This window comes from Sceloporus undulatus, chromosome 6 (assembly GCF_019175285.1).
Source record: "Sceloporus undulatus isolate JIND9_A2432 ecotype Alabama chromosome 6, SceUnd_v1.1, whole genome shotgun sequence".
Lineage (NCBI taxonomy): Eukaryota > Metazoa > Chordata > Lepidosauria > Squamata > Phrynosomatidae > Sceloporus > Sceloporus undulatus.
In genome coordinates, this window is record NC_056527.1 from 152,750,034 (window position 1) to 152,773,078 (window position 23,045).

A 23,045-nucleotide genomic window follows, 5' to 3' on the forward strand; every position below is an offset into this window, starting at 1 on the left:
CAGTCTTTCCATCCTTGCGGACTCCCTGAATGCCTCCCAAGCTCTCCTCCACTTGGATTTTCCATGCCTGCCCTACTATCCTGACAGCTGAGACCCCTCTTCAGCACCTGCTTTTGGCCCCCTCTAAAATCACCTCCTTTCTGTTTGTTTTTAAAGTAACTGCCATGAGGAATACAAACCACCAGCTCCTTTTCTTGGCTGCGCTTTCCTTTTACATTAACGGTGAGTGATTCTTTTCTTTTCCCATACAGTTTTGAAAGCAGGACAGTGGCTTTGAGAGAGCACTTAGAAATCTCTTAGAAAAGCTGTCTGAAAAGTCTCTCCCTTGCAACCGGGATCATTCCTTGCAAGTAACAGGAAATATATGTACATAGAAATGTTGTCTATAGGTGTAACTGTTTGATTTCTATGGTGTCAGCCAGGACCGTAGGTTGGTATCTTCATCGGTGCCAAAACAAAATGTCAAATAGATCTCCAGCTGTCGATCTTTAAGATGCATATCAAGAGGGAATGTTTATGTTGCAAAATGTCTCTTTGGTTCTCACTAATTATAATCACAGGATCAAAACTCAAGAAGTCTTGCTCCTTTGGAGAAGCAAATCAGAGAGACTCACTTTTAAAAAGTGCTTAAAATGAGCACACTAAAAAATCCCTTTGCTTGCTTTGCTACATCTGCCTATACAATATTTTGCATAATTAGGGAAAGCCAGTTTGGTACAGAGGTTTGAGTGTTGGACTCCAACTCTGGAGACCAGGGTTTGAATCCCCACTCGACCATGGAAACCAAGTCACACTCTCTCAGCCTCAGAGGCTGGCAAAGGCAACCCCCCTCTGAACAAACCTTGCCAAGAAAACCCTGTGATGGGGCTGCGTTAGGGTCGCCATACGTCAAAAACTACTTGGAGGCAACAACAACAACAACAATAATAAAGCATGTTCAGTATCTTAACACTTTAGTTTTGTTGTTTAAATAATGCAGTATACTCTCACTGTTTGTTCCAAAAAACTGATTTAGTTTAAATGCAGTGCCCCCCCATCTTTCCAACCATCTTTCTCAAAAGACCAGTTGTCCTTTTTTCATCATTATTATTTGAGTAACCGAGGCATACTTTATTTGTGGACTATAGTCACTAAAACTTGAAAACGCTTGATGTTAAAATACAAGCCTCCTATGTGATCCTGTTGACAGGAGTAAGGCCATAGTGGGCTTTTAAAAAGACGGAGATAAAAACGAATAATTCAACTTTTGATCCAAACAAGCATCTCCTTCCTTTCTTTTACTTTCTGGTTTTTATTTTGTGTGAGACTTACAAGACAGATTTTTTAAAAAATGATCATCCATTAGCACAGACTTGTTCCAGACACTACATTGATATTTAGATTGCTGGAGCCCAGTTGACTCTAGAACTCATTTAGGTGCCATGAATAAATCATTTTCTATAGAGCATCCTGAAAAGTAATAACTATAGTGTTCAAAAATTTAAGAAGCAAGAGGCATCCTAAATTGTAAAATTTCTCTCTTGTTTGACTGACACTCAAGAGATCAAAACTTAGAATGAGACAAGGGCTTTTAGGGGATGCTGGTTTGTTCCTAAAAGCAACTGCAGTAACCTAAAACCCATATAATCTCATGCCCTCCAGGTGTGTCGACTATAACTCCTGCCAGGCCTTGCTAGCTAAGGATGATGGGAAAGGTAGTTAGACTCATCTGCAGGGTAACAAAAGTTAAACAAAAGCTATGAGATGGAGGAGTGTGACATTAACCATCCTTTGAAAAACAAGGGACAGACGAGTTTCATTTGGTTCTGCGATAGTGCAGAGTTTGTACTTGTTTGGATGACTCCCTTACAAAAAGAAAAGCAATCCTATTTTAAAATAAACATATTATTGGACCCCTCTAGTTGTTAGAAAATTATCTCACTCACAAATCCTCTTTTGAATGTTGTCTATGGGGCAGAAACAAAACAGCTGGAGTCAAAATGCATCACAAGAAAAATATATACCTGTGGGTGTTGTCATACATACACAAACACACACACATCTGAATTATTCCCCATGATCTTTTCTGTTTCTCTTTGGCCACATGGAGACCATCTTGAGATCAATATCAAGGGGAACATTGCAAGATTCAGTACTCAAAAACAACGTTTCATAATGATTTGTATACCGGCGTGATGGCAAAAGAAAAGGCAGAAGCATGTGCAAATCTGGATATTTTGTTTTCAGTATGCAATGCAGTCCAGTAATGCCGTAAAGAAAGGATGGAGTTTAATACTGATTCAGGGCAATGTGAATTTTTGACACTACAGAGGAATCTGCAAACTTTAATTTTTAAAAAACTTGCTGCTGACATCTAGTGGCATAGCCCTCTTTGCTGTAAAATGAGGAAAAAATAAGACTACAAAACTGGATAGTTTGTAAACAGCCCAACTCCAAGGCTGTTTTCACACGTGGAACATAAAACTGATCTCTGCATTTGGAGAGGAAAAGATGCAAACATGAAGAAGGTGAACCGGAGAGGAGTAAAAGAGGAGGAGGAAGGTTAAGCAGCCGTAAGTGGATCTGGAAGAGAAAATATACAGGCTGGACAAGAGCTAAGCAACTAAGGGGTTGTTTGGAGCAACAACAACAAAAACTTGCATGGACAAGGTGAAACATTTGGATTAGAAAAGAGGTAAGAAGAGGGTTAAGCATCTGGGGAAGCATTCAGAGAAGAAGAGAGCAGAGAGGGACAGGGTTCTCCTTGAACCTCAGAACTGCATTTGTTGTTGCTGTTGTGTTCCTCCAACTCGTTTTTTACTTATGGAGACCCTAAGGCCATCATAGATTTTTTTTGGGGCAAGTTTCTTCAGAGGGGGTTTGCCATTGCCATCCTCTGAGGCTGGGAGAATGTGACTTGCTCAAGATCAGCAGTGGGTTTTTTATGCTCAAGTGGGAATTGAACCCTGATCTCCAGACTACTCCACACTGGCTCTCCAGAATTTCATGCCCTCCAAAAGTTCGCAGATGAAATCTAGGACAAATGGAGCCAAATGACACCAGAGTGTGGTCAAAATGGCAAAAATTATTGCTGAGGAATAACAACACATAAAGTAAAAGAAGCTGCAGCCGCTTGCTTTTGCTGAACCTACTGGGAAGGGCAAGATTCTGTCCCTGCCTCTGAAATGTTATACCACTGAAATGTTTACAGAGTGAATTTTTTTAGGCCTGATGCTTCCCTTTAGAATAGTTAGAGTATTCAACAGAGATCCTTTCCTTTCTCTTCATGAGGATATAAGAAGATGCTTACTGGATCAGGCCTAAAACTTATCTGGTCCAGCATGCTGTAACCACACGACTGAGATCCAGTGGAAAGCCGATATATAGGACATGAATACTAAAGCAACCGCCAGCTCATGTCCCCAGCAACTAACGTTTTGCTGGAAGTAACATACAACCATCACACTAGGGAGTTTACCACACAAAGCAGATTGGGAGTTTACCCCATGAATATCCCGGAAAAATCACATAATTACGCAAAACGATTTCACATGACGTCACACAAAACCCGCCATTAGAATAGTCACAAAGAAGCATTAACACACATCTTTTTACTTTCGGGATTTCAGCAACAATACATTTCTGATATCACTTTATTTGTCCAGTTGCATGTGGTTATCATTCGCGCAATTACTTACCATTTTGTTTTATTTGTGGGATGCTTTAAATGCGCTTTAATCTCTCTTTAATGCCGAAATTAGCCCCAGTGTGATAAACTCCTAGGAGTTGTTGATATATTTATTCTTCAGAAATTTGTCTAAGGGCATATCTACACAGTCAAGAAATCATAAGAATGAGGAAGGCAGCTATGAAAGAAGTAGAAAAGATCCTAAAATGTAAAGATATACAACTGAGCATGAAAGTTAGAATTATACAAGCCACTGTATTTCTGTTACCATGTATGGATGCGAGAGCTGGACAGTTAAGAAAGTGGATAGGAAGAAAATCAATTCATTCAAGATGTGATGCTGGAGAAGAGTGTTGGGGATACTGTGGATGGACAAAAAGACAAACAAATGGGTCCTTGAACAGATCAAGCCAGAAATCTCCCTGGAAGCCGAGATGATCAAACTGAGGCTATCGTACTTTGGACACATCATGAGAAGGAATGACTCATTGGAAAAACAATGCTAGGAAAGGTGGAGGGAAGCAGAAAGAGAGGAAGGCCACATGCCAGATGGATGGACTCTATTAAGGAAGTCATGGGTATGAATTTACCGGACCTAAACGGAACAGTGGAGGCCCAGAGTCTTAGAGATGTCTCATCCACAGGGTCACCATGGGCTGAGATGAATTCAAGGCCAGTTAACCACAACAACAAAAATATCTACACAGGCCAAGTGAACCAGTTACCCTCTGTCCTTAAAGTGCCTTGTCTTCTTGACACAGGACCAAATGTCTTCATGACATGAGGCCAGTTCCTCACCCAATCCGGCTCATCCCTCTCTTAAACAGGATTAAAAAGACTTAGGTTTTGCTGTGGGCTTTCCAGGAAAATCCAGAGATGCTAGAAAGATGCTGGGTGGCTGCTTACAGAGGTGTCCCACCAAGCCACTTGGTGCCATTGCCACTAGTCGCTCCTCTGAAGTCACTATGAGATGCCTAGCCATGCAACTGATGTTGGGCACCTTGTTTTCAGCCTCAGAGGAAACGAGGCACACCAGTGATGCCAGTGCTGGGAGGCACTGCAGGACACATGTGTATATAGCTATCTAGCATTGCTCCAGGGTGCAGAGGTAACAGGGGGGATTCAGGGTAGCTTCAGAGCCAGAATATTCCTGGAGCAGCTCCTTGATTTTCTGGCCAGGGTTTAGTTTGTTGTTGTGTGCCTTCAAGTCATTTTTCTTGGCAAGCTTTGTTCAGAGGAAGTTTGCCATTGAGGCTGAAGGAGTGTGACTTGCTCCAGTTCACCCAGTGGGTTTCCATGGCCAAGCTGAGAATCGAACCCTGGTCTCTAGGATCATAGTCCAACACTCAAACCTCTGCCCAGTGTAGACCCACCCTAATTCCTTTCTCTTTTAAAGGCACTCAGGCAGGCACCCATTACAACGTCTTGTGTGCGCAAGTGCCTTCAAGTCACCTGTTGATTTATGGTTACCCCAAGAATTCTAAAGGGTTTTCTTAGGCAAGGAATACTCAGAGGTAGTTTTGCCAGTTCCTCCCTCTGAAATGTAACCTACAGCACATGAGATGCATGGTTGATCTCCCAAGTGAATTCCCTACGTTGAATATACAATATATAAAATTATACTTATTTCTATTGGTGACAACTTCTTACAAACACATGTTTTTATTTATGTATGCATTATTTCTATGCTACCTTTCCATATCAGTTTTCAGGTTTATTTATAGATTATTTTAATGTTAGAAGCATCAGTTAAAAGCATTTAGCAAATCAAACCCTTGCTGTCATCAAGATAAACTACATCCAGAGCATCCCCACAATCAACTAAACAAGTTACCTCTTTGTAAAGTCGAAGGCTTTCATGGCCGGCATCCATAGTTTTTTGTGGGTTTTTTGGGCTACGTGACCATGTTTTAGAAGAGTTTATTCCTGATGTTTCGCCAGCATCTGTGACTTGCATCTTCAGAGAATGCTAACCTGGAAGAAAGTGGGTACAGTCAGCCCTTCTTATACATGGACTTTTTATACACAGATTCAAGCATCTACGGTTTGAAAATGTTCCAAAAATATATAACTTTAAAATATCAAACCTTGATTTTCCAATTTTTTACCTCTTTGTTTGTTTGTTTGTTTGTACTTAAACAAACAAATTAGTCTGCCATTCATTAGCAATACAACTGACAAAAGAACTTGAGTCTCTGTCTCTTAATACTGTATATATACAACTGTTGCTCTGGTAGCAAGAATTGTGTTGTGTATGTACATCCCCAAAACACACGTGCATCTTGGAAATTAAAATAATAGCAATAAAAGGTCCATCCTTCCATTTTGTGAACCTGGTTCTTTCTGCGTTACAGATAGTGACACGGCTGATGCTGAAGAAAGGTTGATGAACCACCTCCTCAATACTTCACGCTACAACAATTTAATTCGCCCAGCCTTCAACTCCTCACAGTTGGTAGTTATCGAACTGCAGGTAGTCCTGGCCCAACTTATCAATGTGGTAAGTCTGAATCATTTTAACTCTTCCTTCCCAACTGAATGGAGGGCCAGGGTGAGCAACTGTGAAAGATCTGAGGGCCCAGTTCTAGTTCATCTTTACTATGGTCATAGGCCAGCACAGGTTAAAAAAAGGGAGGGATGCAGAGTAAAAAAAGGTAAATGCAAAGGTTAAAACAGTATTTAAAATATCCTTTTAAAATCCAGTGGAGTAGGGCAAGATTGGTACTAGCCTACTGCAGAGGTCATTGCCTAACAGATTTTAACTGCAGCTGCACAGAATCTGGGAACCTCATATATTATATCAGGGTTGGTGTCTGAAAGCAACAAAGAAGTATAAAATTGACTGGTGTGTCCCTAATGTTTATAGAATAGAGGTGAAATAAAGCTGAGACGGATGTCCCTGTAGTATGAACATTGGAGTAATGCATGCTCTGTTGTCTCTCTTTGGCCAGAGTCACAGGGGCAAATGTGTCTGAGAAGAAGGGGATCCACTTTTCCTGCCACAAATTGTCCGAAAAACCCTCCCAAATCTGGAAGTACAGTGGGCTCTTAGTATCCGCTGGGGATTGATTCCAACACACCTCCTATGGGTACCAAAATCCATGGATACACAAGTCCCATTGTATACAATGGGATAATAAAATGGTGCCCTTTATATACAATGGCAAGAATCCAAGTTTGCTTTTTGGAATTTATATATATATTGGAATATTTTCTAGCCACTGATAGTTGAATCCATATCCATGGATATGGAGGGCCAGCTGTAGATGGAAGTCTACCTCTGTTTGGGTTTTCTTGGGGGCTAAGCATTGCAATGGCCCTACAGTCTTTTGAAGTGGTGGATTGCCATACATGGTTTTGGAGGGATCAGGAAGAGGGAAGTCTGGAAAAATGAAAGATTCAACCATTGCAAAAACATCCTTGGGCTGGCATGTGATCTAGACCAGGGCAATGATTTGGGTGTTGGACTGAAACTCTGGGAGACCAAGGTTTGAATCCCCATCCAGCCATGGAAACCCACTGGGTGGCCTTGGGTCAAATCTCCTCTGAATAAGTCTTACCCCAGAAAGCACCACTTTAACTGCCATGGCTCAGTGCTAGGAACTGTAGTTTTATGAAATATTTACTATTCGCTGTCAAGAGAGCTCTGGTTCCACAACAAACTACAGATCCCAGATAAAGTGGTGTCAAACTGGATTATTTCTGCAGTGCAGATACAGCCTTAATTGACTTGAAGGCACATAACCAGAGGCTTAAATCCCAGTCCTAATGAGACGAGACTCATTGAATCAACTGCTGAATGATAAATCAACTCTCCTGTGAATCCCATGGATTTAATTGGTCTATTTTGGTAGAGGACTAGCAATTGGATTTAGGCCTAGGAACATGAATTAATTGTTGTTGTTGTGTGTTGTCAAGTTGTTTCCAACATGGCAACCCTAAGATGAACCAATCATGGCATTTTCTTGGCAAGATTTGTTCAGAAAAGGTTTGCCATTGCCTTCCTCTGAGGTTGAGAAACTGTGAGTTGCCCAAAGTCACCCAGTGGATTTCCATGACCAAGCGGGGAATCAAACCATGGTCTCCAACATCCTATTCTGACATTCAAACACCATGCTGGTCCCTGCTATTAATGATTATGATTATGCTGTTGATCATAGTATAAACATATTAAAGCTGGCGCATCTGGTAGAGTGGAGTCAATACTCCAAACAGGCATTTGCCATAGTAAATCAGAGGTTGGGAAGACAGTAAAGACATAGGCAAGAGCTTGGAAACATTAGCCCTTAGCATGAGCACAGTGACATTAAGTCATTAAAGAAAATCAATTTCTCTTAACATTAAGAGGTTAAGAGAAAATCATAAATGGAGTTGTTACATTAATCATTCATAAACTGCTAATAATTAAGTTTTAAAAACTACTTAAAATTACTAACAGTAGCCGAAATCATCCATTGCACCCCTCTGTCTCAATAGAAGAATTAAAGAACATCAGTTGTCACGTTATCATTTTAAAAATCATTAGCGTTTAATTACTTTTAGGATGGTTGTCAAAATATCAGCCAATTATAAGCAACAAATTAATATCTAATGAGTTATTCTGAGCTAAGGAACAATCTGTTCCCACTGCCCTGGTCCACAACCGATGAAGAGAACTGTATAGACTAGATTTTGGGTGCATGATCTGCACTGTAGAAATGATGCAGTTTGACACCACTTGAAGTGCTGCAGCTCCAGCCTATGGAATCCTGGGATTTGCAGTTTGACAAGCTCTTTAGCTTTCTCTACCAAAGAGTGCTGGTGCTTCACAAATTGCAGGATCCTGCAGGATGGAGCCGTGGCAATTAAAGTGATGTCAAACTGCATTATTTCTACAGTGTAGATGCACCCTTTATTGCAAAGGTCATGGGAATTAGAGGGCTGACCCAAATGATCCACCAAAGGAGAGAAGAGTCTTTAAGGAAGGGATTTATGGAGACAATTAGCCATGTGGAAGGCTAGGAAAGAGGCAAATAATTTAAAAGGTTTTCTCTGTGCAACCTAGGAAACACAGAGCAACTGGTCAGACTGTGGGCTTCTCCAAATGGGGCACTTAGGAAAGGCCAGTAATTTCATTTTGCAGTAATGACTACAATCTGAGATAAGCAAAGCCAAGCAGGATGAGATCAATGACTGGGAACTTGAATGTCATTAGAACCATTTATAAGGAACAAAACAGAGACTGTAACCTGTTTAGTTCATTCTTACTTGGAATCAGATACTTGATTGGAGCCTCTTCTCTCTAAGAACCTTATCACACTAGATGCTCAGAAACGGGATTTTAAAAGTAGAAGAAACCCACAAATGCGGGATGTTTTTAAGACAAGTTTGCACCAAACATCAATAAAGCAAAAATAAAGCAAATGGAAAGTCGATAAAAATGACACATTTTTATTAAAATTGTTGTTTTTATCAACTTTCCATTTGCTTTATTTTTGCGTTACTGTTTTTTGGAAGAAGCATTGTCTGAAAATCCTCCCACATTTGTGGGTTTTTTCTACTTTTAAATCCCGTTTCTGAGCGGGATTCATCTAGTGTGATAAGGTCCTAAATCAACTGTTGATTCCCCATTGTTTGCATTAGATCAGTGAGTCCCAGACTTTGGTCCTCCAGCTGTTTCAGACTTCAGCTCCCAGAAACCTCAGCCGTCTTGGCCAACAATCTGGCATTCTGGGAGCTGTAGTCCAAGACACCAGGAAGATCAGAGCTTGGGAAACACGGCACTAGAGGTTCACTGAGAACCATCTCACAATTGGTCGGTTACCTTTCTGGCTTTTTCATCTATAGCGGTGATGGCGGTGTGTGCCTTCAAGTCGTTTCCGACTTACGGAGACCCTAAAGCAAACCCGCCATGGGGTTTTCTTGGCAAGATTTGTTCTGAAGAAGTTTGCCATTGCCTTCCCTTGAAGCTAAGAGCTTATGACTTACACAAGGGCACTCATCTTGCTCTTCCCAGTAGGCTCAGCTAAAAACAAACTGCTGCAGCCTCTTTCGGCATCTGTGTCCTTCCTCATTAATAAATTTTGCCATGTTGGCCACGCTGACTTTTTTAGGCCATCCGTAAAATGTTTTCATCTGTAAAATGTTGGAAAGTGTGTTTTCCCCCCTACATTTTTGGACATCCAACTGTCTGTCCAGCAGCCTATGGTCAGTTGCAGGAGCAGAAAAATGGACCCTGCCCCGCCAAAGGTGCCAACCTGGTTGTCTGTTGATATTTCCCTTCCCATTAGGGATTGTGTTATTATTTTACTATGTTTTATTTTTATTGTAACCCAGCCCGATCCTCCAGGGAGAGGCGGGCTATACATTTATATTATTATTATTATTATTATTATTATTATTTGAACCCATTAGAGCCAAATCCATTTTTCTTTCCCTCCTCCCTCCATGGTTTTTCTCTTTCTTTCTGCAATGGTGAAAAAGCAACATGCCTCTTGCCCCCCTGATGAGAAACTGCCTCTGCTGATCCCTTTTAGGTTGTGACTCCTCCATTAATTTTCTCTACATTTCCAAAGGCCTTGCTTACATTTAAAAGCTTTTCTCCTACTGTCTAGCAAAATAGCCGGGAGCCAGGGTCATCTTGTGAGCTCAAGAAGACACTATAATCTAATTATTGTGGGGTTTTAATGGTCTTATAGTTTCTCCCCAAGCTTTGATTTAAGCCGGGCATCTTCTTCGAAATGCATAGAGGAGTGCCTTTGTGTTTATTTTGCAATAATCTGAATAAATCCATATAGGAGAGTGCTTGATTCTTGAAGGGTTATCCACCTCCTAGAGATCAAATGAGTGCATTCTGTAAATCATCTCTTTCTTTAGGAACGATTACTAGATCACTATACAACATACTAGTTTCATATTACATTTGGCTTCTCATTGAATTTTAAAGGGAACAATAAAAGAATGACCAATGATGCAACAACTTGGTGGCTTCCATGTTAGTGAAGCAGTGAATCCACTCTGGGCTTTTAGACTCAAGATTTTTGGGGATCAGCTCTGATCTTTGCTGCATGCCCTTCGATACATCACAAAGGAAAGCTGGAACACATGTGGCCTGGCAATATTGAAATGCGGCCAAGATGGGAAAAGTTATTAATGAGGAGGAATGGACAAGCTATGAAAGGCTGCAGCAGTTTGCTTTTGCCTTAAGCCTACTGGGAAGGACAAGATCCCCTCCCCATCTTCTCCTCTCCGGCTGGCAGTGGATTCTACGATTTTGTAATCCAAAGAGATATTTTTTCAAGTTCTGTCAATGCTAAAATAAATCAGTTAGTCTTCTCAAGTCAAGGCGATTTGGACATTTATCGCACAGGACAAATCCAGTGCAGAAACTAAATTTAAACAAACAAATTTGCGGGTTGTTTTTTAGACGACATTGGCATGAAAGAGAAATAGCGTGAAAATAACCCAAACGCAAAGTCATCAAAACCAGCTCCTTTTTACTTTTGCTAAATTCCAAAAGTACACCCGAATTTTAAAATCCCATTTCTCCATGAGATTTTAACAATTCGCCTTCCGTGTGATAAACTCCTTGATGAAGACATGAAGGTCCTGTGGGTAGGAGGTGGCAATTGTGGTTTTTGCATGCCATGAAAAAATTGCGACCTACTGCATAGATTTTCTGTTTCTTTCCCTTCTCCCTCTAGAATGAACGTGAACAGATCATGACCACCAATGTCTGGCTCAATCAGGTAACTCTCCCATGAGCATAGACTTTCTCTTTCTATATCTTTGCATTTGTATTCTTAGACCCAGAATCTAGCTCAGGGTTCCATATGGAGTCATGTGTTGATTAGGCTATGAAAGCCTTGCGTTGAATAGCAAGGTTGCAGAACTGCCCTCCACTCATTATGCACCGATATGCACAACTGAATGTGAAACTAAATGCACAACCAAACATGCTTCTGCAGCCAAAATGGCACTGTATGCCCAACCCTATGCACATAGAGTTCAATGTGGCTTGTTTTGCAATGGTCAAAAATGCCCTGCTGCTTCCATAGGGAAACTTACTGATGCATTAAGACATTGCAGAATTTTGGCCATAGATTGGATTTGAGAGTATACAATATTGCTATGGTGTTCAAATTGGCACAGCTTTTAAACTTTCAAACTGTACCCATTGCTGTGGGAATAAGCCCCAATGAACTCAATAAAACTGACTTTTGAGCCACTATGGCTGCAGTCCAACAACCCCTCAGCTGCATTAATAGTCACACAGAGAGATGTGCTACATGGGTTGGAGGCAATCCATATGCAGAACAGCACAACACACAATAGATTATGCACAACCACAATGCAAAGTATAGGATGCATAATGACCATGCACAATGGTAACATAACCATAATGCATACCCACAATGCAAAGTATAGGATGCACAACCACAGGGCAAAGTATTGGATGCACTATCACCATGCACAATGCATAACCATAATATAAAGTATAGCATGCATAACCACAGTGCAATGTATAGGATGCACAACTGCAATGCAGAATATAGGATGCACAAACACTACACATAATGCACAAAAGAGGTGTCTAAGTATAGGATGCACAAGCTGGAATTCAGAATTGGAGGGCACAAACACTACACTAGCCACAATGCACAACTGGAAAGAGGCGTGCTAAGTAATAGGATGCAACTGCAGTGCAAGAATATAGAGCACAAACACTACACATAATGCACAATGCACAACTTGCAAAGAGGCGTGCTGTCTGTATAACTCCATTCCCTCTGCTATCAGTAGAATACATCTGTTGCAAAATAATGGCTTTTTGGATTTGCATGCATAGCATGACTTACACATGCATATATTCCTACAAGACTTGTGTATTGTGAAGAGTGTGTAATTGCAAAGAGTGTGTAACTGCAATATAAACAATCGTGATGAATCACACAATCACAAATTTACAGGTTGTGTGTTGAATGGATTGTTCTTTGTTGCATTTTGGAGTATGTTCTCCCCATTACAGGCCATACCTCAAATAACAAATGCTCTGACAAAGCAGCTCCTTTTTACAAAGTCTTTTTATGCCTGCCCATTCCCTTTTTCTTCCTTGTCCTCTGGTTGGAAATGTTTTTAGCGCATACACTCTCAGCCCCAGAAATCCCTGCGATAGGTTCACCTTAGAGTTGACATAAGTTGGAAACAACTTGAAGGCACACAACAATAAATATATAGATCACCACTCCCTGTGCAGTTTTTGAGAGAGCTTCAGCTATTTCTAATTTGCATCTATATGGCACAACCAAATAAACGTGCAAGCTTGCTGTGAAAGGAAAAAAGAATTTAAGACCATGACTGTGTACCTCTTTTAGGAATGGACAGATTACCGTTTAGCTTGGGAACCTTCTGAGTACGACGGCATCAATAAGCTGAGAATACCAGCTAAAAAGGTCTGGCTGCCAGATATCGTGCTGTACAACAAGTAAGTCTTGATGCCTTTTCATTTTGTCCAATTGTGCTGTGAGAATGGAAGATCTGTGTTAGGAACAACCTGGACATTCACATCCTTAGCCATTAATCTGCCTGATTTTTTCCCTTCTTGATAAAAAAAAACCAGTCAAGGTAACAGTAGTTTCTTACCTCTCGTATATCAAGGAAGAAATGCAGTTGCTTTTCTGACCAAGAAGTGCAATCGGGATTGCGGTGGTTTCCACATCGTGTGTGTATAGGTTTTTTCCTCCATTGTGAAAAGCTGAAATGTGTTTCCTAAGGCCCATGCTGCACCCACATTGCAGAATTAATGCACTTTGACACTGCTTTAACTGCCATGGCTCAATGCTATGGAATTCTGGGGTTGGTAGTTTTGTGAGAGATTTAGCTTTCTCTGTCAGAGAGCTCTGATGCCACAACAAACTACACATTCTCGAATTCCATAGCATGGAGCCATGACTGTTAAAGCAGTGTCAAACTGCATTAATTCTGCAGTTTAACAGCTGCCTCGGACACTGGCAATAAGACATGGTAAGATAATGCTGGTATTTTCTCTCTTGTTCATCTTTGACCCTACCTGTCACTGACATGGATGCAAAAATGTCTTTGAAGCTGATGTTGGCCCTTCGCCTGAATCCGACTCCCACTGTTATTATTGGCATACTGGGTGGGGGGGGGGGACATGGGAGGCTATGGGGCTAAGAGACCTTGGATGGCCCCATGTCCCATGAAAAAAAAATCACAACCCCCCCATGCACCCAAATGCTCTCTAGGGGAGCATTTTTGCCATGTTTTCAGGGCCCATTGGGCCATTTTAGACACAGCAGATTCCTTTTTAAAGCAGCTTTCACTAACTTTCTGTTCACCTGTTTTTAGGAAAGACTTCTTCTGAGCTGTTGTGCAATGTGCCACAATGCAGAACAATGCACAGTGCAGTGAGCAATATCACTTTATGTGGAATTGTGCTTCTGCTGCTGTTAGTAGATTATGCCCATTGCACTATGACTTATTATTATTATTATTATTATTATTATTATTATTATTATTATTATCCTTTATTTATAAAGCGCTGTAAATTTACACAGCGCTGTACTTACAATCTTTTAGTCAGACGGTTCCCTGCCCTAAGGCTTACAATCTAAAAAGACACGACACAAAAGGAGAAGGGAGTGGTGGTGGGGAATAGGATCTGGTCCAGCAGATCTTCTCCACCTCTGAAGCCTGGACCAAGGCAGATGGACTGCAGGAAGGGCTTGGCTTCTTAATGGATGGTTAAAAGGAGGCTTCCTGGGTCAGAGAGGGGCTCGCCTCTGGGAACGCTTCTCTAAACAATACTTTGTTCCTAGTGCATAGTATGTCTTAGTCATGCTTATTGTGCTTTGTATTTTAACATGCTGTAACATGCCTTGAGCCTTGAGGAGAATTGGGAAATAAATAAAGATGATGATGATGATGACACTAACAGGATGCTAGCCATAATGAGAAAGGATCAATTTTATACCATGCTGCAAATACAGTCTGGTTGTTGGTGTGACTTGAAACTCACCAAAGGTTCCACCTTTCCCATAATGCTTCTTTCTGTTTCTACAGTGCCGATGGCACATACGAAGTCTCCGTCTACACAAATGTGATTGTGAAGAACAATGGGAGCATATTCTGGCTCCCTCCAGCCATCTACAAGAGCGCCTGTAAGATTGAAGTGAAACACTTCCCTTTTGACCAACAAAACTGCACACTGAAGTTCCGTTCCTGGACTTATGACCACACCGAGATCGACATGATCCTGAAAACTGGCTCAGCCAGCATGGATGACTTTACCCCCAGTGGCGAATGGGACATTGTGGCTCTCCCGGGGCGGCGGACTGAGAATCCCTTAGACCCCAACTACGTGGATGTAACATATGACTTTATTATCAAGAGAAAACCCCTTTTTTATACCATCAATCTCATCATCCCCTGTGTGCTCATCACATCCTTGGCTATCCTGGTCTTCTACCTGCCATCAGATTGTGGAGAAAAGATGACCCTCTGTATTTCGGTCCTGCTTGCTTTGACTGTGTTCTTGCTCCTGATTTCTAAAATTGTGCCCCCAACGTCTCTTGATGTGCCATTGATAGGAAAGTACCTGATGTTTACCATGGTCCTGGTAACATTCTCCATCGTGACCAGCGTCTGTGTGCTGAACGTACATCACAGGTCTCCCAGCACCCATGCCATGCCACCTTGGGTGAAGGTGGTCTTCTTGGAGAGACTGCCACACTATCTGTTCATGAGGCGCCCGGAGAACCACTCCGCCAGGCAAAGACTGCGCAACCTGAAGAGGAACAAAGCAGAGGCCTTGGGTGGTGGGGACTCATCCACCATGTACAAAGGTTCCACCTACTTTGTGAACACGGCCTCAGCTAAAAAGTATGACCTCAAACTGGCAGACCATCCAGAGCACTTTGGTAGCCATCAAGACGTGAGGTTACGATCCTCGGCAAAGTTTTCTCCCGAAGTCCAAGAAGCTATTGATGGAGTCACTTTCATAGCAGATCACATGAAGAGCGAGGACAAGAATGAAAGTGTAGGTAGCTTAAAACATTTTGGTCTATATCCGGTTGGTTAGCCCCTACTAAGGTGGACCCACTGACTCTATTGTTGAATGCTGAGTCAACATATTGGTAAATCCCACTGATTCTATGGGTCTACGCTAGTTGGGACTAGTAACAAGATCAGACATATCTGTCTATTGAAATATAATGCTATGGTGGGTATATGTCTTCAAGTTGCCTTACAATTTATGGTGACCCCATTAGGTTCATAGGGTTTTCTTAGACAAGAATACTCAGAGGCGGTTTTGCTAGTCCCTTCCTCTGAAATATAGTCTAATAGCACCTGGTATACATTGGTAATCTCCCATTCAAGTACTAACCAGGACTGACCCTGCTTAGCTTCCAAGATTAGTACCTTCAGGTTATGTATGGGCCTACAGATACATTCTAACCTGCCCTATACTGTATTAGCCGATCTCAAACTGGTTATAATCAGTGGTCTAAATCCAATTACTAGTCTGCAACTAGACTTGATTCAGTGGAACTTGCGTCAGTGAGGACTAGGAGCTTGCAACTAAAAATTGATACATAGGAGGCAGTAGAGTAGGATTGAGAACTGCAGAGCTCTCCAGATGTTATTGGGCTGCAGTTCCCAATGTTCCTTGTCATTGGCCATGCTACTTCAGGCTGCTGGGAGTTGCAGTCCAATAACAACTGGAGGGATGCATGATTCCCAGTGGTGCAATAGAGGGCTGGAAGGAGGCGATGAGGGAAGCAGTAATCAGACGAAGATTATGATTAATCATAATCATATGGTTACTATACATTAATATTAGCTTGATACTACAGTACTTTAGTCGTCATGGCACCATCCTACTAAATCTTCGAATGTATAGTTTGCTGGTGAGATATGCAGTCTTAAATCCAGTTCTTAGTCCCAACTAGGGCATACCTATTCACTCAATCGGAGCTTGGAAAATCCATGCTTACATAAGCTGAGTTTGTTTAAAGGGTGCCCTCTGTTTTGAGTAGTCATCAGATTTAAGGCAATAAAATTCTGTTGAAAGAATCTAAAACAATCCAGACCACCAAACCACTGAGATACTTCTCCAGCCATCAGCCATAGTGAGCCAGCCGTTGTTTTCTCCCCATTGTGCCAGGCATGATCGGGTACCATATGTGTGCCCCGCGGATACAACTGTTTCTGTCTTTTCTGGAAACTCACCAAGGACTGGCAGCCAATGTCTTGTGGACTGGCACCACTCCACAGACCATCAGTTTGAGCAGTGCTGCTGTAGAACATTTTATCAGCTGAAACAAAAAGCTCTGCTCCTAGAAATGGAGAAATGGACAACCAAGCCATAGATCGCAGGTCCCCAAACGCTAAGCCCTGTAGCTGGAGTGAGTAGCCAGGTTTTAACTTGGCAGACAAATAAGCAAAATGTTGGCATCAGCTGTGACTCCAAGGAGAGGACATTCCACAACCGGTGTGCAACATTTTCATAGAGTCATCGAATCTTAAAGTTGGAAAATTCTGTTCCAAGAATTGGCAAAGGCCATCTAATCCAACCAACACAACAGAGGCTTACACAGTAACTAGTCAAAAATAGAAGAAGCCCTCGCCCAATGGGTATACTGTATATCGCTAAGTATGAATGCTAATGAATGAAGGGATGCTACAAAAATTCTTAACCATTATACATATAATTTAACCATTCTAAACAAACATGAAATTATGATGTAATGGATATTGGAGAATAACAAATGAGTTCAACCAAAAAACACCTTGCAAGAATAGAAGGCGCTGAGGTGACAAATTCTTCTGTTTACACCGGTGACTTCATGACAGTCAATACAAGGCAAATGCCTCAGTAATTTTAATTTAATAAGAAGCCCGGCAATGATGGCAGTGTCACAGAAAACAAAGATAAGTCACCTTGCGTAGCAGTATATAACTGGTAGAAGCAGCACTGGTAGCATTGATGCAAGTAGCATTGACCATAACACTGGTAGCAGGCAGCTGCCTCCAGAGTTTTGAGGCCATTTCGTCTTCTTCAGTAGTATTATAATATTTCAGTTCCAGATTACAATTCAGGAAGACATAGTTCCAATTAGCTATTCCATGCTTCTAAATATGTAAACATAAAACACACTAACAGAAAAATATGCAACGATCACTGAAAAAACAACCAATATATAATTCCTTAAACATATAAACTGCTTGTCTGTCTTTTAGACCATGTTCAGCTTGCATGTAACAAAATCCATGAGTACAAACTGGTTGTAACTAGCGGTGCTAATATACGCTTACTTGTAAATACTCTGCAGGTGGCTTATTCATGGGGAACATTTCTTAAAGGAACATGAAGATATTGTAACAAAACTAAGGACCTATACAGATTGGGAGAAAGGGGTGGACAGAGGCTGCCCCTTTCTCTTCTGGATCGTGGCCGCGCCAAGTAAACAGCACAGCAACGATGCACTGGGAAAAAGGAGCCGTAAAATGCGGCTCCTTCTTCCGCTGCTGTCGAGGCGCCATAAGTGCCTTGGAGCGGTGCTGTGACATCCTTTGTGTGCCACGCCGTTTGAACACGGCACACAAGCCACGTCATCATCGCACGTGCTGTGTAAATGGCGGCATGCCGAGATGGCACCTACGGCACATGGTACAGCTCACGAGCGTGCAGATGCTCCACTCTAGCAAGTCCTACTTTCGGCCCCAGGCTGGTGTAAAGCACCGGTCTGTACCAGGCCTAAATCTCTCAACATGTGAAGCCTAAGAACAGGCTGAATATTACATAATGATCTTCCATTACATACAATAATATGAATTTGTTAACAATGATCATCTAATCTTTGTGTCAAGCCCTCCAAAGGAGAGTCCACCCATTCCATGCCAACAGTTCTCACAGTAAAGCTTTTCCTAATGATTATGGGGAATCTCTTTTCTTGTAATTTGAATCTCTTCCAACTCTATGGTTCTACAATTCTATGTATCCACTGATTCATGTCCTAGTCTCTGGTGCAGCAGAAAACAAGCTCCTTCCACTTTCTACACGATATCCCTTTCTGATATTTAAAGATGCCTCCTAAAGCCAATGGCAAACCTCCTCTGTACAAATCTTGCCAATCTGGCTGCAATGATGATAAGAGCTAGGCATCAAAACCATTGGATTTATTAGCAAAAGAATTGTATTGGGCTGGTTTGTCAGAACAATGTCTTAAATTTGTTACCTTTCTATATTTCTGGCAACTTTTTTTGTCTGATCATTTCTATTTTGCTGTTGGCGTCAAGTTTTGAGCTGCTCAAGGAATTACAGTCGCCCCTCCATTTTCATTTCCACAGTTGATTCTGCAATTGATTCTACAATTGATTCATCATTAAATATAATTTAATTGGTTTGTTCTTCCAGGTTGTCGAAGATTGGAAATACGTTGCCATGGTCATGGATCGGATGTTTCTCTGGATATTTGTCTTGGTTTGCGTTGTGGGGACTGTCGGGTTATTCCTGCAACCGCTTTTCCAAAACCATTCACTCGCCACGACCCCTTGAGCTGTTCGGAAACAAAAATGAGGACTTTTTACTCACCAAATGGGCTGGGATTCCACCTTGAAGTTTGCAAGCATCTTTTCAAAGTCCAAAGACAAAAAAGACACAGAGGAAGATCAGCGGATATTAGTCGATTTAATTTACTTCTGTAAAATGGGCTTGCAGCCTCACCTATTTTGGAGGCTTGCGGAGACTGAGTGACTTGGTGATGGGAAAAAAGCCAAAAAAAAAATTAATCACAGAGTAACTAACTATACATTTGTTAATTGTCTATTTAATGGTCACCGAACGCCTCTCTTCGAACAGATTCTGGGTATGTGGCTTCCAAAACACGGTTAGGTTAGGGCTTTGGAAAACCTCCACGACTCAAGGGGCAATTATTGTGAGAATACCTTTCTATGCACTTTTTGTGTTGGAATTTAATGAACAACTCAGCTGTTGCGTTTATTTTGTCTTTGGGGCAAATGAGACATTTTTTTATATGATCTGTATATGAAGTTCTGTAAAATATATCTGAGAGCCACCATGGTCTGTTGGTTTGAGTGTTGGACAAGGACACTGGGAGACCAGGGTTCAAATCCTCGCTTGGCCACAGAAACCTCTGGTTCTCTCAGCCTCAGAGGAAAGCAAAGGCAATCCCTTTCTGAACAAATTGTGCCATAAAAGCCCAGTGACAGAGTTGCCATGGGGTTGCCATAGGTTATAAATTACTTGAAGGCACACAATAACAACACAGCAAAATGTCTCACCATCAGACTCGAGCCAGACGGGTTGTACTACACACACAATTACCGTTTTCCTTTGAGTTTTAAAACTATTTTTTAGGGAGAGAACAGCAATGATCAGACAAAATGCACATGGAAGAGATTAAAGATGCTCAGCTAATGCACCCTATTAAATGGGTGGGAATCAATGGCCCTTTGTTGTTGGACTGCATGTCCCACCATCCCTTTCCATTGACTATGTTGGCTAGGGCTGCTGGAAGTTGGAGTCCAAGAACAATTGGAAGTCTGCATGATTCCTACACATACCATGACATCTGAAAGAACCTATGCACTTATATTTTCTCAATAGAAGGAAGTTATTTTTGAGAACCATTCTTTTTATGTAAGCAACAATATCCATGTTCCCTAACAGAATTACACATGCATGACCTGTCTGTGCAGGACTGATGCAAAGCCTGGAAGAGCTTGGATTCTGGGAGTTTGTAGTCCCCCAAAAGTAACTTTTCCAAACTCTGGATTCAGGACCCACCTATAGAGAGGGTGCATCATTAGTTTACCAAAGTAGTTTACCATTAGTTTACAAGATACAACAAGATATTGCCCCCCAGATATTGTTGGAATGTAGTTCCCGACATTCTTTTCTGTTGGATATGCTGACTAAGGATGATGGGGGTTGCAATCTAAAAGCAATAGAGGCTAGTGGTGTCAATGTCAGTGCAGCTGGAAATCCATTCCAGGTTTTAACCAGAATGCTAAATGAGCTACATAAGAAAGTAGCTTGGTTTATATAACAGCATGATAAAAATGAGCAGTCAGGTTTTTGGAGGATTTTGGATCACTTCTTTTCTCTCTGGCACTGTCCAAAAGAGGATTATGAATACTAGCATCCCTTCTGTTTTAGGTGATTTAGGCTTCTGCCATGTCATCCAAACGTGGCAAATTCAGCATATTCCTTTTACTGGAAGAAGGCAGGTTTAATGCACACCTTAAGAAGCTGGGTTGTTTCAACAAGCCACAGATAAGATGAACAACAGTTTAGTGTTTGGAATTTAAGGCCAAACTGTGGCTAATTTAAAATGGAAGCCTGTTTCCAAACTTTTCTTCATAGCTGTACCAGTGGATGAAAAAGGATGGGAGAGTCACAAACCCAGGTTGCACAGAAAGTTGTAAACTTAACGCTAAAGCATGGTTTTGTTCAGGGACTGGCCATCTTTAATCCCCTGGCTGTTGTTCTACTGGACTGCAACTTCCATCCTCATTTATCATTAGATAGGCAGAATGAGGCTGATGGGAGTTTCAGACCATCAATATCTGGAGAGTCACAAATTGCTCGCCTCATCTATATTTTGACTTTTCTTTAAAGGCAGGAATGGGGAACAGTTAGATACAGCCTTTCAGATGGTGTTGGGGCTGCAACTCCCATCACTCGATACTAGTAATGCTGGGTAGGGTGGATGGGCCTATCCAAACAATATTTGGACCACATTCCACACCCTGAACCATATTCTGCTGCCTTTCTTCTAAGGCAGGAGCGGGGAACACACAGATTTCCATATGGATGTTGGCTTCAATTCCCATCAGGCCCAGGATTTCAACTCCATCTATGTTGGCTACTAGGGCTGACAGATCATAGCATCACAAAGTTGGAAGAGACCCCAAGGGTCATGCAATCCAACTGCATTCTGCCACGCAGGAAGACACCATCAAAGCACTCCTGACAGATGGCCATCCAGCTGCTTCTGTTTAAAAACCTCCAAAGAAGGAGACTCCACCACTCTCCGAGGCCACATTTTCCACTCTCAAATAGCTCTTACCATCAGGAAGTTCTTCCTAATGTTTACGTGGAGTCTCTTTTCCTGGAGCTTGCATCCATTGCTCCATTGTGTCCTGTTCTCTGGAGCAGCAGAAAACAAGCTTGCTTCATCCTCAATATGACACCCCTTACAATATTTAAACAGGGCTATCATATCACCTCTTAACCACCTCTTCTCCAGGCTAAACATAACCAGCTCCCTAAGCTGATCTTCAAAGGGCTTGGTGGTTTCCAGACTTTTCGCCATTTTGGTTGCTCTCCTCTGGGCACTTTGCTGCTTTCTGTTTATGGTGAATCAGGCCAGAGGCTTATTATAAGGACTGTAAATAGGTGCCAGTGTCAGCTGCTGGCTTCCATATAAGTAATGTACATCAGGCTTTAGTTAAGTACAGTGCAAGATGTTGAACACTTTTTTCCAAAAAGGGTTAGTACCTTGGATAGTTGAGAGACAGTGTGGCATAGTGGTTTGGGTATTGGACTATGGAGACCAGGACTATGTGTATTTTAGAGTTGCCCTGAGTCAGAAGTGATTGGAAGGCATACAACAACAAAAAACGTGCATGGCTATTTTAAAGTTAAGCCTGAAACCTGGTGTGGATTCACTGCCCCGGTGACATGGAAACTAGTAGCTGTCAGGGTTTTCAAATCCTTCTTATCCATGAATTCAAAGTTACGTCTAGTCCTAGGCCAACCTTTTCAACTGGATAGCTCCACCAAACGTATTGCACTACAACAATTGCCATCATCCTAGGCATAGTATGGGAACTGTAGTCTAACATATATGGACGTCTCCAGCTCCATGAAAGCTGACCCTGGTGTAAAGCATCAATATGAGGAGGGAACAAGGAGACACGAAGAGACAATGGAAAGTTAAAAAGAAGCAGAATGCTAGACAGATTTATTGATTTAAAAGGAAAAGTGGATTCCATGTAATAAAATGGAGTCAAAGGTGGGATTAAGGTCTGAACAATGGCTCCATTAAAATGCTTTATTTTGGTCTTTTCTAGAAATGGGAGGAAATATGGGTATAACACAATGACCTTGATGCAGAGGCTCAAAAGACTGTCTATTAAAATAGTATTTTACTTAAACACTTTCAGGATGGGGAGTGCTGTTTATTTTATGCCATATGCTATTGCTCTGACATTTGTTTTGGTAAAAAGCTTCATGTTGGATTTATTATCTAAGCCTCCCAGGCTGATTTGTGCTTTTAGGAGGGAAGCAAAAGGCAACCAGTGAAAGGATTTATAACATGGGATGAATCCTGTGCAGAAACTAAATTTA

At 41.6% G+C, this 23,045-nt stretch overlaps 2 protein-coding genes across 3 annotated transcripts in view; one reads left to right on the forward strand and one right to left on the reverse strand.

Annotated features, from left to right (window-relative positions):
* Positions 1-5,554, reverse strand: part of LOC121935535 — a 43,809-nt gene extending 38,255 nt beyond the window's left edge. The window contains exon 1 of the mRNA XM_042477163.1: positions 5,502-5,554. The gene's annotated coding sequence lies outside the window, so the exon portion shown is untranslated. The remainder of the gene's footprint in view (positions 1-5,501) is intronic.
* On the forward strand, positions 35-21,631 carry CHRNB4 (cholinergic receptor nicotinic beta 4 subunit). Of its 2 annotated transcripts, none has more exons than XM_042477160.1 (6): positions 35-222; positions 6,022-6,167; positions 11,350-11,394; positions 13,021-13,130; positions 14,729-15,704; positions 19,086-21,631. In XM_042477160.1, the coding sequence occupies exons 1-6, from the start codon at positions 165-167 to the stop codon at positions 19,224-19,226; spliced, it is 1,476 nt and encodes a 491-aa protein (XP_042333094.1). In that variant the 5' UTR covers positions 35-164; the 3' UTR covers positions 19,227-21,631. The 2 variants fall into 2 exon arrangements, with proteins under 2 accessions (XP_042333094.1, XP_042333096.1); XM_042477162.1 differs by lacking the exon at positions 35-222 and adding an exon at positions 2,550-2,674.
* Positions 21,632-23,045: the final 1,414 nt, after the last annotated feature.

Bases quoted from the DNA above. Each gene is read 5' to 3' on its own strand.
- CHRNB4 (XM_042477160.1), top strand. From the start codon at position 165: ATGAGGAATACAAACCACCAGCTCCTTTTCTTGGCTGCGCTTTCCTTT. The intron at 223-6,021 runs GTGAGTGATTCT...TCTGCGTTACAG, and splicing joins GCTTTCCTTTTACATTAACG to ATAGTGACACGGCTGATGCT. The intron at 15,705-19,085 runs GTAGGTAGCTTA...TTGTTCTTCCAG, and splicing joins GCGAGGACAAGAATGAAAGT to GTTGTCGAAGATTGGAAATA.